The sequence below is a fragment of the Sorex araneus genome, chromosome 1 (assembly GCF_027595985.1).
Source record: "Sorex araneus isolate mSorAra2 chromosome 1, mSorAra2.pri, whole genome shotgun sequence".
NCBI classification, from domain to species: domain Eukaryota; kingdom Metazoa; phylum Chordata; class Mammalia; order Eulipotyphla; family Soricidae; genus Sorex; species Sorex araneus.
The window spans coordinates 81202015-81218916 of NC_073302.1; the positions used below are offsets into that span (position 1 = coordinate 81202015).

The following is a 16902-nucleotide window of genomic DNA, read 5'->3' on the forward strand; positions in this document are numbered from 1 at the left end:
GGGGACCACATGGAATGCTGGGAATGGAAGTCAGGTCAGTTGCTTTCCAGGCAAGTACCCTAACCACTGTACTGTCTCTCCAGCCCTCCCTCTTGCCCCCCCATTTCTTTGAGTTTATTAAATATTCTCATCATGGTGTCACTGAATCATTGTCAGAGGATTTATCGAGCTAGTTGCTGGTATTTATATCTCTGGTGATACTGTTTTCTTTTATTGCACTTGGTCTTCTACATAGTTTCCGCATTGTTTTTCTGCTATTCTTACTCTGTTGGGAGTGAGTCTTTGTAGTTAGAACCCCTGGTAGATATTGAGCGATTAGGATGGGAGTTGTTCTCTTCTTCTCTGCCTGTCCACTGAATGACAGGAAGTATAACTGTGAACAGCATGTAATTTGTTGAGTAGATCTGTCACAGAACAGCATATATGGTCATGTCCTTCAGGATCTGTGGCGTGGGCCAGGTAATATAGTACAGGTTGGTGTGGCGGCTGCTATGACAGAACTGGAGAGGATGGACTCTGCCTCCTGTTCTGGAGTATGCAAAGTGCTGTCATCCAGACACTTGCCTGACCGAGAATGGCAGAGCAGCAAGCAGAAGCTCAAGAGCTATGGCATGTGCTGGGTTCATCTAATTGGCATGCATTATTGAGCCATCCTTGCATTCCTGGAATCAAATCCACCTGATATGGTGTTTGGTTCTTCTGATGTATTCATGTCTTTGGTCACTACTACTTTGTTGAGGATCTTTGTGTGTATGTCCATCAGGACTACTAGTGTGTAAATTTCTTTTCAGTGAAGTCTGTGCTATAGTATTAGGGTAATGTTGGTATAATAGAAACTGCTCAAGAAAATTCCTATTTCTGACATTTAGAAGAGCTTGGAAGGTAGGTTGTTTTTGAATATCTAGAACAAAATAGTGAGCTGTTATGAACCTAGGCTTTTTTTTTGAATATTTGTACTGTTTTAATTTCTGTTCCAGTAGTTGGTCTGTTCGGATGTTCGATTTTCTCTTGACTCAGTTATTATTTATTTTTTTTTAATTTTCTGGGACTCTCCCCTACAGTCTTAGAGCCCAGTCTCAGTCCCTACAAACAGGGACAGTCAGTCATCCCACTGGCTCAAGCAGACCTCAGGTTTTCCTTTCTTCTTCTTCTTATTTTTTTTTTGTGGGACAGTGCTTTTGGATCACACCCAGTAAAGCTCAGGGGTTTCTCCCGGATTTGCACTTAGGAATTACTCCTGGTGGTGCTCAGGGCACCATATTGGACGCTAGTGATCAAACCCAGGTCATCTATGTGCAAAGCAAATGCGCTCTCTGCTGTACTCTCAGGCCCCAATCTTGATTCCTTTTTTTTTTTTTTTTGGATCACATATGGCAATGCAAAGGGGTTATTCCTGGTCTTGCACTCAGGAATTACTCCTGGCGGTGCTCAGGGGACCATATGGGATGCTGGGAATTGAACCCTTGTCGGCCGCATGCAAAGCAAATGCCCTACCAGCTGTACTATCGCTATAGCCTTTTGATTCAGTCTTAAGAGGCTTAATGATTATAAAAATTTCTTTCAGATTCTCTATTTTTTTCAGCATAAAATTGTTCGGTTGGGGGCCAGAGCAATAGTACAGTCGGTGGGGTGTTTGCCTTGCATGTAGCCAACCTGGGTTCAATCCTCAGCATCTCATATGGTCCCCCAAGCACCACCAGGAATAATTCCTGAGTGGAGAGCCAGGAGTAGCACCTGAGCATCACCAGGTGTGACACATCCCCCAAAATAAAAGGGGAAAAATTGCTCTTTTATTCTTGTATGTCTTGTATTTCTGTGGTAGTGTAGCTTCTCTTTTCTCTCTCTTTTTTTTTTTTTGGTGTTGATGCATTTATTTTTAGTGTAGGAGTACTGCTATTTATTCAGTCATTGATTAAGCTAGTTGAATTGAGCATGAACTCCACATTACATTTTTAAAATTTTTTTAAATTTTGGTCACTGTTTCTTTTGAGGTGCAGAGGCTTCTTAGTTTGAGATAGTCCCATTTATTTATCTCTGTTTTCACTTGCTTGGCCAGTGGCATGTCATCTTTGAAGATACCGTTGGCTTCAATGTCATGGAGGGTTTTGCCGGCCTTGTATTCAATGTACCTTAGGGATTCTGGTCTGATGTTGAGGTCTTTAATCCATTTTGATCTGATTTTTGTACATGGTGATAGGTGGAGATCTGAGCCCACTTTTTTGCATGTAGCTGTCCAGTTTTGCCATCACAATTTGTTGAACATGCTTTCCTTGCTCTACTTCACATTTCTTGCTCCCTTATCAAAGATTGGATGATCATATATTTGGGGTGTGTGTCAGAGCATTCAACCCTGTTCCATTGGTCTGCAGCTCTGCCTTTGTTCCAGTACCACGCTGTTTTAATTACTACTGCTTTGTAGTAGAGTTTGAAGTTGGGGAGGTTGATTCCTCCCCTTTTCTTTTTCTCAAGAATTGCTTTAGCTATTCGTGGGGGCAGTACCCATCCAATAAAGGGTTGATATCAAGGATATACAATGCACTGGTTGAACTCCACAAGAAGAAAACTGCCGACCTTATAAAAAAAATGGGGTGATGAAATGAAAAGAAACTTTCCCAAAAAAGAAATCCGAATGGCTGAGAGGCACATAAGAAAATGTTCAACATCACTAATCATCAGGGAGATGCAGATCAGAACAGCAATGAGATATCATCTCACACCACAGAGACTGGCCCACATCCCAAAAAACAAAAGCAACCGCTGTTGGCATGGATGTGGGGAGAAAGGGACTCTCCTTCACCGCTGGTGGGAATGCCGACTGGTTCAGCCCTTTTGGAAAACAATATGGACAATTCTCAAAAAGTTAGAAATTGAGCTTCCATTTGACCCAGCAATACCACTCCTGGGAATATATCCCGGAAAGACAAAAAGGTATAGTAGAAATGACATATGCATTTCTATGTTCATTGCAGCACTGTTTACAGTAGCCACAATCTGGAAAAAAACAGAGTGCCCCGAAACAGATGACTGGTTAAAGAAACTCTAGTACATCTACACAATGGAATACTATGCAGTTGTTAGAAAACATGAAGTCATGAAATTTGCATATAAGTGGATCAACATGGAAAGTATCATGTTGAGTGAAATGAGTCAGAAAGAGAGACAGACATAGAAAGATTGCATGTAGCTGTCCAGTTTTGCCAGCACAATTTGTTGAACATGCTTTCCTTGCTCCATTTCACATTTCTTGCTCCCTTATCAAAGATTGGATGATCATATATTTGGGGTGTGTGTCAGAGTATGAATACCCTGTTGATATGTTGATATGTGGAATATAAAGTAGCTGAGAGTTACAAACTTGCAATGATGCAATTTCTGGCAGATATTTCTCTGGACTTAGTTACTAAAATACTTAAATACAGAAATCCAAAACTGTGCAGCCGCTAGTGCAGCCGCTCCACCTCATATCTCTTCATTCTCAGCAATGGAAAACAAATTATCAAATGCTTTCTTTTCAGCAGATCCGACTTTGGGGGAGAAACTCCAAACAATAATAGTGAGTTTTTTGTTGAAATATTGCATGTAATCAAAGTAAAGTGAAACTTATCAGTTACACAGGCAGGGTGAGGAGGTGGGGAGGGTGAGGGGGAGGAATACTGTGATTCTTGGTGGTGGACTACGTGCACTGGTGAAGGGATGGGTGTTCGAGCATTGTATAACTGAGACTTAAACTTGAAAGCTTTGTAACTTTCCACATGGTGATCCAATAAAACAATAAATTTAAAAAAAATTTAATTGAATATCTGTGAGATAGACCATTACAAAGCTAGTCATAATTTGGCTTCAGTCATACAGTGATCCAGAACCCATCCCCCCACCAGTGTACATTTCCTTCCACCAGTGTCCCCTGTTTCCTTTCCACCATCCCCCAATACCCCACTCCCTCACCTCAGCCTCCCTCTGTGGGAGGCACTTTCCTTTTTGCGCTCTCTCTTGTTTTCCTTTTGTGTGTTATGGTTTGCAATACAGGTGCTAAGAGGTCATGGTGCTTGTTCAGGGCATTCAGTATTTTTATCAGGACAGTAAGGCTGGAGTAGCTTTTTAATAGGGTGGCAGCTTTGGGGTGTGAATGTGACTCCCGAAGTTTCTGAAAATACAGGGAGTTGGGGGGGGAGGTAGCCCATCCCAACCCAAGAAAGCCTGGTGATTTCAGTCACACAACCCACATGCTAGAATTTCCAGCAGATTATGTCTTGGTGAGTTCTGTCCTTAGACAGTGTGGTCAGCCCGGAGGTATGGCGGCTATTTTGGACTGTGGGAGCAAGCAGCTGACGGGTCTCTGCTTGGGCGGGAGCCAGGCTGACCCGCCCCCTCCAGTTTACTCAGGTCTGTTCAGCCATGTGCAGGTCTGAGATTAGTTGTGGCTTTTGGTCTCTTTTTAGATTTATTTATGGGTCTCTGAAATAAGGCCAGTAAATGAACTTGTTTAGCTGTGCTGGAGGTAGTTTCTGGGTGTGGCTCCCACATACCTAACTTTTGACTATTTCATTTCTTGCTAAATTTGATCCCAAGTTGTTGGGGTCTGGCCAAAGGCACAGTGGTAATTTTGGGGTATCAGGAAGCCTGAAGGTACCATCAGGCTACTGATGCAATGATGCACTTTTAAAAATGCATTATATTAGGACATTATGATTTACAAAGTTTTTCATGGCATGCACTGTTCCAGCACCAGTCCCACCACGAGTGTGCCCTTCCTCCAGTGTTTCTAGGTTTCCTCCTGACGCTCAACCTGCCCTCTTGACAGGTACATAGCAGCTTTATTTTACCTTGCTTGCTCCAACAAAGCTTAGGGGAATGGCAAATGGAATTACCACAAACTAAATAAATAAAAGTCAATTTCTGATGATTGCTGGACGATTTTGACCTTTATTAATCTTACTAGAAGGCACCATGAGTGAGTACCATACTCAATGCTATGTGCTGTTTATCCTATTCTTTTAAAAGAAGCTCTTTTTGGTGTTTTTCTTTTTTGGGGGTTAGGGGGTCACACCCAGCGATGCTCAGGGTTTTCTCCTGTCTTGCACTCAGGAATTACTCCTGGAAGTGCTTGGGGGACCATATGGGATGCCAGGGATTGAACCTGGGCCAGCCGCATGCAAGGCAAATGCCCTCCCTGCTATACTGTTGCTCTGGCCCCAAGAAACTCTTTTAATGCTTCTTGCAAGACACTTCTCTTTCATTTCTAACCTGGATTATTAGTTTGTTTTGGTGGGTCTCATTTGAGTTTTGTTAAATCATGTGTATTCTTATTTTCATTGATCCTTTGTATTTTTTTTCGGGGTTGGGTGGAGATTCCTGTCTATAATTTCTGTCCTTTCCTGCTTTCTACTTTCTTTGAGCTCCTTTTGTTCTATACACTTTTTGTTACCAAGAAATGGTGAAAAATAACTCTTGCCTTTTAATAGTAAAGTGTATAAGACTTTCCCAGTACAATTTAATGAGAGAAATAGTAAAAATGCATTTTCTTTATGTTTTTATTCCAAAGTCTTAAGATTTAGAAAAAGCATTTTCGGTGTAAGCTTAAGTCTATTAAGCTTTCTAAATATTTCATCAGAATGCTGCCACTTTGGAGATAACTTTAAGAGAGATTGTACCACCAGATAACTATTAGTAGATAGAACCTTTGTCTACTGTTTTGTCTATTTTTTTTGTAATTGATGGTTTTGTGGGAACAGGAAATAAGGTAATAGTGAAGTTTCTGTTAGAATAAGAAAATGTATTATTGAGAAAATGTCCACATTCACCACTATAATTCTATCATTAAAGAATAATGTACTTGTCAGTGCTTGATCTCTGTCAAGTACTCTCTATAACCTTTCCAAGCAGAAGCCACTATTTAAAACCTGTTGTTTGTATCTCATCACTCTCTTTTGCAGAACTAGCCTATTTATTAATGTTTAAAACTGATGATCTCAGAGCCAGAGAGATAGTAAAAGGGTTAAGGCATTTATTGCATGCAGCCAGTCATGGTTCAATCCCTGGCATGGCATATGCTAACACTAGCTCCTGAGTAAGCCCAAAGCACAGACATGTGTGGCCCCAAAATAAAACAGTTGTTTATCCTTGATTTCAAGCCTCTTTGTCAGTTTCCTTGGACTTAACTAGCAAAGGACCACAAAATTGGTGACTTAAAATAATGGAAAATGTATTATTTCACAGTTCCCGGGAATAAAAATTGAAACCAAACTTGTGAAAAATGGCATGTTGTCTCAGACTTGTTTTAGCTTCTTCTATTGGCTCAACCTTTGGCAAATCTTAACTTCAGGCTGCATCAGTCCAAGTTTTGCCTTTATGGTTATGTGGTGTTTCTTTTTGTGTGTATATCTTTGTTTTTATCTCCTACAGGGATTCCAATCTTTGGGAATAGGGTTCACCTCATTTTATTATTTATTTATTTATTTATTTATTTATTAGCTTTTTGAGTCACACCCAGCGGTGCACAGGGGTTACTACTGGCTCTGCACTCAGGAATTACTCCTGGCAGTGCTGGGGGACCATATGGGATGCTGGGACTCGAACCTGGGTCGGCCACGTGCAAGGCAAACACCCTACCCGCTCTGCTATTGCTCCAGCCCCACGTATGACCTCATTTTAATTTGGTTGAATCTCCAGAGACCCTGTTTCCAAATAATGTCACATTTACAGGCATGGCAGTATTAGGAATACAGCATTCTTTGTGTGTGTGGGGGGGGCGTCAGATTGAATCCACAATCTCCCCTCAGTATTTTTCTCTCCTCTTTCTACTGCTCTGTCTCGGGTAATTTTTAAGGTAGTGGAGTGACTTGGTTAGTACAGTTTCAGTTCATTGTGATGCATTATAGACCATACTTTTCAGGACTAGCAAAGTACTTGCTGTTGGTTTAACTATTTGCTTCTATATCAGAACATCAGAATTTCCAAGCAACATCAAAATTTCCACAAAGTTTATATTAAACTTTAAGGGTTTTTTTTTAAACCCAACTATATATTTTTAAAATTTGGGGCAGGGTTTTAGGCCACACCTGGCTCTGTGCTCAGGGATTACTCCAGTCAGAGCTTGGTGGTTGGTTATATGTGGTGCTGGGGCTCAACACCCGAAAGATCAAGTGTCTTACTTGCTGTGCTGTCTTTCCAGAGTCCCTATGCTTTTGTATTTTAAAAACATACTTGTTATCCTCTAGGGACTTTAATATACCTTTTAACTTTCATAAAACCAAATCATTAAAATAGTGTAATATTTTCTAACCATTTTCACTTATTAATCATTTCACGTATGAATCTACTGATACTAACTTAAATGCATGAGTTTGATAGTATTTTACAAAGTATAAAAAAAGATATTTTGTATTTTGTGAGAACACATGGGAGTTTGGGAGAGTACTTAGAAGTATGAAAATATTTTCTTAGTTTCCAAAAGTCATTAGTATCTCAGAATTTGTAAATTTACTATAATATATTTTTTTTTACTTTTCTCATAGCTCAGGAATCTTGCTTTTAAGAAAATTCCCCAGAAATCCTCCCATGCAATTTGTAACACTCAGCATGAACTTATGTTGTCAAATCCAGTACAGAAGGATTCTCGAGAAGAAAATTGGCAAGAGTGGAGACAAAAAGATGAACAGGTACAGTAAAGTACATGGAATTATTTTGCTTTGTTTTTCCCGGTGAAATCATGCATTTTTGAGGTGACAGTGCACAGGAATTTATTGGATCACTCAGAATAACTTCTAAGAAGCATGTTGAATTAATTCACATGTGCATACTGCCCCTAGTAAGTTTAAATTCCTTATTACTGTATTGTTGTTTTTGTTGATTTTGGCAATTCAGAGCAATAGTTTATTAAGTTTTAAATTATCTGCCTTTTTATAACCAAGGGATAGAGAAAGAGAAATAACTTGGCTAAATTATTCCAAGTACAAATATACATAAGGTAGAGATCAGGTGCTAAGCTACAGTTTTGCTCAGGGGGCAGGTCGGGGACAGGCCTGTGGCGTAGAGTCGGCAGGCTGCGGGGGGAGGGCATGGCCAGTGGGCATGACACTTGCCTTGCTTGCAGCCCACTTGGAATCAATCCCTGGCACCCCTATATGTTCCCCTGAGCCCAGAAACAGAGTTAAACCCTGATAATAATTTACACTCACATTTAATGTAAGTTATTTTATAGCTTTCATTTATTTCTTTCACCTTCCTACGTGATTGTGTATTTGAGTAGTTCTGTTAATTAAATAGATCATTAATTTAGATGTGTTCTTTATTCTGTGTGTGCTGTGTGGGATAAACTCTTTGAGATGATACATGTATAGGAATAGTAGCTGTTTGTTAAACTGACATTTGATTTTTTTTCTAGTAAACAGTTGGTTCAGTAGAGTGCCAGTCATTAGACTGTACTAAATTACTTTCTTAATACTGTAACTATTACATTTTTCCATAAGATTTTTTCATGACAGAAACGCATCATGAAGAGTGTCAAATTTTACGATAGGGCTGTGTGAAAATGCTGTTCAAAAAAATATTTCCAGAGGCCAGAGCATTAGAACAGTGGGCAGACACTCGCCTTGCTTGCAGCCTGGAATTGATCCCTGGCACCCCCATATGTTCCCTTGAGCCCAGAAATAGAATTAAACCCTGAGCATCACCAGGTATGGCTCCAAAGCCAAAATAAAAAATAAATAAATAAAACAAGTCCAAGTTCTGATGTACTGGATAAATTATCTTGTGTTATTTTCATAAAAGTTCATTTGATTCCTTTTTTATTTGTAACCCTACTGTAATTTATGTTTTAAAAAATTTCTGGTCTCTAAGTAGCAGTGGCATCTTCAGATAGTAAAATAATTTATTAATATTTTCATAAGAGTTTTTTTATAGGCCTTATGGGCACAGGGAAATTAATAAGGAATAATACTTAAGTTTCTACCAAAATTCTGTATCATATTGAGAAACTTGAGTTCAGGTTTAATTGCCACTTTTCCTAATACCACTTGTTGCTGCCAAAATGACTGAGTGAAAAAAAAATAGTTTGCTTTGCCCTGATCCTGTATAATAATGTTACACAATGCTTAGGAACTTCAAGGATTAGTGTTGATGAGTAATTTAGGAAAATCTGATATCTTATTTGGAAGTTTCAGAGTTGCAGAAAAATTAAGTCATGGGCTGGTTAAAGAAACTCTGGTACATATACACAATGGAATACTATGTAGCTGTCAGAAAACATAAAGTCATGAAATTTGCATATAAGTGGATCAACATGGAAAGTATCATGCTGAGTGAAATGAGTCAGAAAAAAAGAGACAGACATAGAAAGATTGCACTCATATGTGGAATATAAAGTAGCTGAGAGGTACAAGCTTACAATGATGCAATTTCTGGCAGATATTTCTCTGGACTTAGTTACTAAAATACTTAAATACAGAAATCCAAAACTGTGTGGCCGCTAGTGTGGCCACTCGACCTCATATCTCTTGATTCTCAGCAATGGAAAACAAATTATCAAATGCTTCCTTTTCAGCAGGTCCGACTTTAGGGGGGAGAAACTCCAAACAATAATAGTGAGGTTTTTTTTGAAATATTGCATGTAATCAAAGTAAAGTGAAAGTAAAGTGAAATTTACCAGTTACACAGGTGGGGTGGGGGACTGGGGAGGTGGAGGGAGGTGAGGGGGAGGAATACTGTGATTCTTGGTGGTGGACTATGTGCACTGGTGAAGGGATGGGTGTTCAAGCATTGTATAACTGAGACTTAAACCTGAAAACGTAACTTTCCACATGGTGATTCAATAAAAGAATAAATTAAAAAATAAATAAATAAATAAATAAAAAAGAAAAATTTAGTCATAGGAAGAAGAATAAATCCTGATGAAATTATACTGTTGAGTGAAGAAGAGATAAGAACCTAGAACAGATAGTGTACTTCTTAAAATCTATTTCACTGTGCGGGTCACATATTGGCAAATTAAGGACTATAAAGCGACTTTGTTAGGCAGAAAGTATTGAATTATAGTTCTACTTGACTTACCAGGGAATCCGCACTGTGAGCAATTCTAGTTATTTAGAATTGAGGCATGCAAATTGAGGCATGCAAAAGTCTTTCCTACTATATGGCTTCTTATTTCAAGCAAAAGAAACGTTAGGGTAAAACAGAAATTCCTTTATTCTTAAAATGCCAAGTAGGTATTGTTAATTTTCAGCAGTCAACTTTTAGCATCAAATCGGAGTGCTGCCATCAAAGAGCAAGCACGGGGACAGTAACAGACCATCTGCTTATCCCATTGTGAGTTTGTGAGTAACTTATACAGGCAATCACTGGATTCCTAGTGGATCATGATCAACTGAAGAAAAATTTCTGCCACAAGTAAGGAACGGAACATTGTACTTCTTGTCCAAAGTGACAGTTTGCAACAGGGAGATAAGTACATTTCGGGGAGCAGATTTTTCCTTTTAATAATTGACAAGGGACTGCTCCATCTTTCAAATTAAGAGGATAGTAATGTTATGTAATAAGCTGAGATAGTAGGTCAGACTGGAGCGATAGCACAGCGGGCAGGGCATTTGCTTTGCATGTAGCCAACCCAGGTTCGATTCCGCCATCCCTCTCGGAGAGCCCTGCAAGCTACTGAAAGTATTCCACCCACACAGCAGAACCTGGCAAGCTCCCCATGGCGTACTCGATATACCAAAAACAGTCACAACAAGTCTCACAATGGAGATGTTACTGGTGCCCGCTTGAGCAAATCGATGAACAATGGGATGACAGTGCTACAGTAGGTTGTGATGAAAGAGACTTTGAATGGAAAAGGGGCAAAAAGGAAAAATGTATATGCAAAATCATAGTAAAGTAATAGCTTTGGATTCCAAGCTTGAAAGAGTGTTCTGGGAAGCCTGATGATGTGAGTATGAGGCTGCAGGTACCTGCTCAAATCTAGGACTTGACCCAGGACTTCCCAGGAGACCAAGACGGACCTGGAGCTCAGATCTTCTCCCTGGAACACTTCCAAGAGAGGAAGACTGGAGGAAACTTTTATTTTTTTTTTTTTTTTTTTTTTTTTTAATTTAATTTATTTATTTTTAATTAGAGAATCACCGTGAGGGTACAGTTACAGATTTATACACTTCTGTGCTCACACTTCCCTCATACAAAGTTTGGGAACCCATCCCTTCACCAGTGCCCATTCTCCACCACCCGTAAACCCAGTGTCCCTCCCACCCTCCCCAATCCCATCTCCCCCCCACCCCACCCTGCCACTGTGGCAAGGCATTCCCTTCTGCTTTCTCTCTCTAATTAGCTGTTGTGGTTTGCAACAAAGGTGTTGAGTGGCCGCTGTGCTCAGTTGGAGGAAACTTTTAAAAAGCAGTGGTTATAGGAACCTTGTGCCAGAGGCAGCTAGGGCTGAGACTGTTAACCCCAAAGAGGAAATTGCTGGAGGAGCTTAGTTTTGATATGGAAACAGTAGTGTTGATTGCAGCAAATAAGACAGATAGCCCTTTTATATTTCTCCACCATTACAACTATATGTGTATATTTGTGGAAAAGTTTCTTGGGCAAAAAAAGGGGTCATAATAGGAAAGAATTTAGGAAGTTTTGCATCAGAAATCCAGAGATCTTCCCTGAACCTGCAGGCAACAGAAGCCTACGTGCCACCCCATCAGATAGACTGTAGGCAGGTGGGGTCCAGAGAGGTGGTACAGCAGCTAGAGTGCTTGTCTTGCACGTACACAAAACCCGCTTTGATTCCAGGCATCCTATATGGTCCACCAAGCCCTCTAGGAGTGATTCCTGAATGCAGAGCCAGGAGTTACCCCTGAGAATTTCTGAGCATGACCCTCCAAAAAACCAAAAAGGCTGCAGAATGGTAGACTGTATCCTGAGAAGGAGCCGTAGATGAGATAGACAGATGCCCCAGACCTTGAGATGCCAATGGCCTGAATGCCACCATGCTCTGACTGTTGACTTTAGTCCCTGACATGAGGAACAATGAAGAAACAAAGAAATTCTGCCACATAAACAGATGGTGACAGAAGTTCAAAGAGATCCTGCATAAGTTCTATTTAAACTGTCCAAAGTAGTCTTTAGAAGAACAATCCTCTTGGTGTTAAATTATCTGAAAGAATTGCTTGAACAGAGAATCAGTAGGCATTTGAAGAGTGATAGGAGAAATGAACTGAGGAGCCAAAAAGAACAGTATCAAGTGTCAGAAACAGAGTAGATGATACTGAAAATCTCAGTGACCTCAGAGACAAGCTGTATGCGTCCATTTAACAAGAAAAGATAATGGAAAAGATAATGAGGAAAGATGAAGAGAATCTAAGAGATGGCTATTGATAATATCGGGAGAATAATCTCAGTGTCCTAGGAACTGATTTAGGAGGAGAAAGAGGGAAAGGGTAACAATGACTGTTGAAGAAATAATAAATCAGAACTTCCCCACCTGAAGAGGGAAACTGATACACTTAACATGGACAGCTTAGAGTACAAAGCAAAGCAAACCCAGATAGAACAACACAGAGATACTGTCAGAATGACAAGAACAGGGGCTGGAGCAATAGCACAGCGGGTAGGGCGTTTGCCTTGCACGCGGCCGACCCGGGTTCTAATCCCAGCATCCCATATGGTCCCCTGAGCACCGCCAGGGGTAATTCCTGAGTGAAGAGCCAGGAGTAACTCCTGTGCATCGCCAGGTGTGACCCAAAAACCAAAAAAAAAAAAAAAAAGAATGACAAGAACAAAAGATAGAGATAGGTTCCAGGTTCCATAATGTAGTAGGAGATAAGGGGGAGAAGCATCAGTCTTAAATGAAATGCAGTAAGCAAGAATGGAAGGGAATAATAAAGTACTGAATGAAAAGAATCGCCAACCAAGAATCTTTTACCATGAAAGATTACCAAGTAAAATGAAGGAATGAAAAAAAAATTCTTAGACAAGAGTTGAAGTCATTTGTAACATCTAAACCAGTTCTGCTAGACATGCTTCATAAGCTCATATCTTTTAAAAAAATAAAATGAAAAAAAATTTTCAAGAGAAATGGTAAAATAGACCTTTATATTAATTTTTCTAAATGTCATACTGAACTCTCCCACTCAAAAGTGCAGCATGGTTAAATGGTAAGGAAAATAAATCCAACATGCTTATAAGATACACACTTGAATTCCCATAGTAAACACAGGTATAGAATGTATGGTTGCAAAACAATCATATAGGATAATGAAAACAGGAACAACTGCACTGTGTCAGACCACATTGCTTTCAAGCAAAAAAAGTAGTAAGGGATAGGAATGATCATTATATATTGGACAGGGGAAAAATAAAAGAGAGCTTAACTATTTACTCTATGTGCACTAAGCTTATGGGCAGCAAAGTTCATAAAGCAATGAACCTGAGGAGATGTACATGGGTATCAGCACAGTTAGTAATGGGAGGCATCAGCACCACACTATCATAATTGCACTGGTATACTTACTGAACATCGACAAGTAAACAACATCCTTGTATGAGGAACTGGGAGAAGTGGGATTAATAGACATTTATGGTACCCTTACTCCCCAAGTACTGAATACAAATTCAGCACAATTTAAGTGTCCATGAAGTCATAAAAATACAAATCATATCCTATATCTCTTTAGACAAAAATGCCTATAGGTAAAAATAAAGGTAAGAATTAACAATAAAAGAAAATCAGGAAAAACTGTATTTGGAAATTGACCAGTTTACTGTTAAACAATTATTGGGGTCAAGGAGGAGAATCAAAGAAGAAATAAAATAATTTCTTAAAAAGGACAAGAATGAACACTGGACACTGTTAAAGCAGAACTAAGGGTGAAATTGATAGCAATACAGCTCTGCATCAGGAAATGAGAAAAATGTCAAATAATCTAACCTCACACTTCAGATACCAGAGAAAGGACTACAAATGAATCCCAAGGTAAGTAGAAATAAGAAAATTATAAAAAGATTAAAGTAGGAATCAGTGATACGTGGTGGAGAGAGGAAATCACAGCAATGATTCAGAGTCAGTAAAAGTAGGATCAGGTTTTTCAGAAGATTAAACAAGATTACTAATACCCTTACCTATATTCATGAGAAAAAGAGAGAAACTAAATAAATGGACTCATAGAACCTGGAAGAAATGGATGCAAATGTAATTTTAGTATCATACAACCTCTTGTGATTTAATGAGGAGGAAGTAGAAAACCTGAACAGACCAACTAAACGTAGTAGAAAAAGTAATTAAAAATCTCCCAAGAACAAAACCCCAGATTTAGATGGGTTTTATCAGTGAATTCTACAAATTTTAGATAAATTTTGCCAACAAAATGGACATGATTGATTATCAGACTGTAAACCATGACCTCAGATTTTAAAAAATGATATGTTTTTTAAAGGAGGGAGTCAGGGAGATGACACAAAGGGGCAGGGCATTTTTCTTGCATGCACCCAATCTGGATTTGGTCCCTGGCACCCCTGATGATCATGTCCAGCACTGATCCCTGAACACAGAGCCCTGATCTCTGTATAAGCCCTGATCACTGCCAGGTTTGTCCCAGAATTTAAAAAGGGGCAGGGCGGGGCTGGAGTGATAGCACATTGGGTAGGGCATTTGCCTTGCACGTGGCCGACCCGGGTTCGATTCCCAGCATCCCATATGGTCCCCCGAGCATCGCCAGGGGTAATTCCTGAGTGCAGAGCCAGGAGTGACCCCTGAGCATCGCTGGGTGTGACCCAAAAAAAGCAAAAATAAATAAAAAGGGGCTGGGGGAAAGCAAATGATAAAGATCACAAACTAATCATTATATAAAATAATACTAGAAGACTTTAAATATAGAACAACTATAAAAAGTAAAAGAATGTTTTCTGTAACATCAGTCATATATGGGCACATTCAGTTCACCTTAAAGATTCTGTACCTGAGAATTAGTGTATCACTGTATCACTGTCATCCCGTTGCTCATCGATTTGCTCAAGCGGGCACCAGTAACATCTCCAGTGTAAGACTTGTTACTGTTTTTGGCATATTGAATATGCCACGGGTAGCTTGCCAGGCTCTGCCATGCGGGAGAATTAATGTATATTAAGGAAATGTTGCATGTTTTATAATGCTTACTAGGCTATATTTTAGCATTCTTATATTTTTGTTATTTCTATTATTTTGAGGATCACTCCATCCATGATTGAGTCACGTTCAGCAGTGCTGGAGGTGGGGCAGTTGTGGTGCTAGCGATTGGACTTAGGGATTCCAATGTGCAAGGCTTGTGCTCTGTTACTTGAGTGACATCCCAACCCTCTTTTATTCTTATATTTTTGGATATCCAGTTGTAGTTTCTTTCTTAAAATGAATGTTTGATATATTAAAACATACTTTTATTTGCCTATAAATGGATGGACATGGAGAGTATCATGCTGAGTGAAATGAGTCAGAGGGAGAGGAAATATATAGAATGAACTACATTCATTTGTGTTATATAAATATATATATATATATATATAGTAGAAGAATAATATCCATAACCAGGGAAAACAGGGGCTAGGAGGACTGGTTGGAACTAACCATTAGTTTGTGTGGGGGTGAAGGTAGGTATGATAGAGAAGAAACCAGTATGACAATAATAGCTGGGAATGAACCACAATGCTCAGAAGGGGGAGGTGAGAAGGGGGAAATGAGGGAGGGGAAGAAAGAGGAGAAAAAGAAAGAGAGAGAAAGAGAATGAAAGGAAGGAAGGGATGGAGGGAGGGAGTTGAGGGAGGTTTGAACCTGGAGACAGTGAAGCCGGGAAATGTGCTCTGGTGGAGGGATGGGTGTTGTTATACTGTATGACTGAACTCCAATCATGGACAGCTTTGTAAGGGTCAATAAAACATACTTTTTTTTTTTGCAGTGCCAGGTGTTGAGTCTCTGACTTTACACATGCAAAGACTATGCCCCACGACTGATTGCTCAGATACTTTTTAACTGTTTCTTTTCTTGTCATGAATATTTTGCTAATGTGGTATAATGCTATGATCTGTTTATTTTGAAATGTTTCTTTTTTAGCTTACATCTGAAATGTTTGAAGCAGATCTTGAGAAGGCATTATTGCTAAGTAAATTAGAATATGAAGAACACAAAAAGGTATTTACTGATTTATTGATATAGATATTTTGGAAATTTGAATTGATCAAAAGCTAAGACTACCTTTTCATTCATCATTACCTCTTTTTAGAGTAACCTGAAAATCCTGTTTCTGTGTTTTCTGTCATCTTTGTTTCTAAATGGATAAGTAACAATAAAGATAAGTTATTCGGAATTATTCAGGGATTTGGAAAGTAAAAGTAGCAAATTTGGAATCAAGTTCACTTTACTAAGTTTCATCTTTCTCTTCAAGTAGCAAAAACATTTCTTACAAACTCTTTGTTTTGCTTTGGTTTTAGACCATACCAGTGGTGCCCAGGATTACTGCTGGGCTGTGCTCAGGGATCACACGTGGTGGTTTCCCAAGACTGTATGTGGCACATGTGGTTCTGGGGATTGAGTCCAGGTTGGCCGCATGTAAGGCAAGAGCCTGATCTGCCCTACTGTCTCTCCAATAGAGAGTCTTTGAAGGGTGCCCATGCACCCATACTTATGTAAATTTTGAAGTTTATAGTTTGTGTTTATTTAAATTATATAATAAGAGCTTTTTCCTCTCTTCAACTTGGAAAAAAAATTTTTACCCACCATACTATTTTTATTTTTAAAGTTTAAATTTTTTTTTCATTTTGTTAAAAGAGAATAACAGTGAGATACACAGTTACAAAGTTGCTCATGATTGGGTTTCAGTCATAGAATTATCAACACTGTCCCTTCACCAGTGTATATTTCCCACCACCAATGTACCCAATTTTCCTCCCATGCCCCACAAC

At 39.3% G+C, this 16902-nt stretch overlaps 1 protein-coding gene across 3 annotated transcripts in view; it reads left to right on the forward strand.

Moving 5' to 3' along the window:
- GKAP1 (G kinase anchoring protein 1) overlaps positions 1-16902 on the forward strand; it is an 82041-nt gene that overhangs the window by 13085 nt on the left and 52054 nt on the right. For all 3 annotated transcript variants that reach the window (XM_055122670.1, XM_055122681.1, XM_055122674.1), the window contains exons 3-4: positions 7515-7658; positions 16055-16132. In XM_055122670.1, the coding sequence (XP_054978645.1) occupies positions 7515-7658; positions 16055-16132 (222 nt within the window). The remainder of the gene's footprint in view (positions 1-7514; positions 7659-16054; positions 16133-16902) is intronic.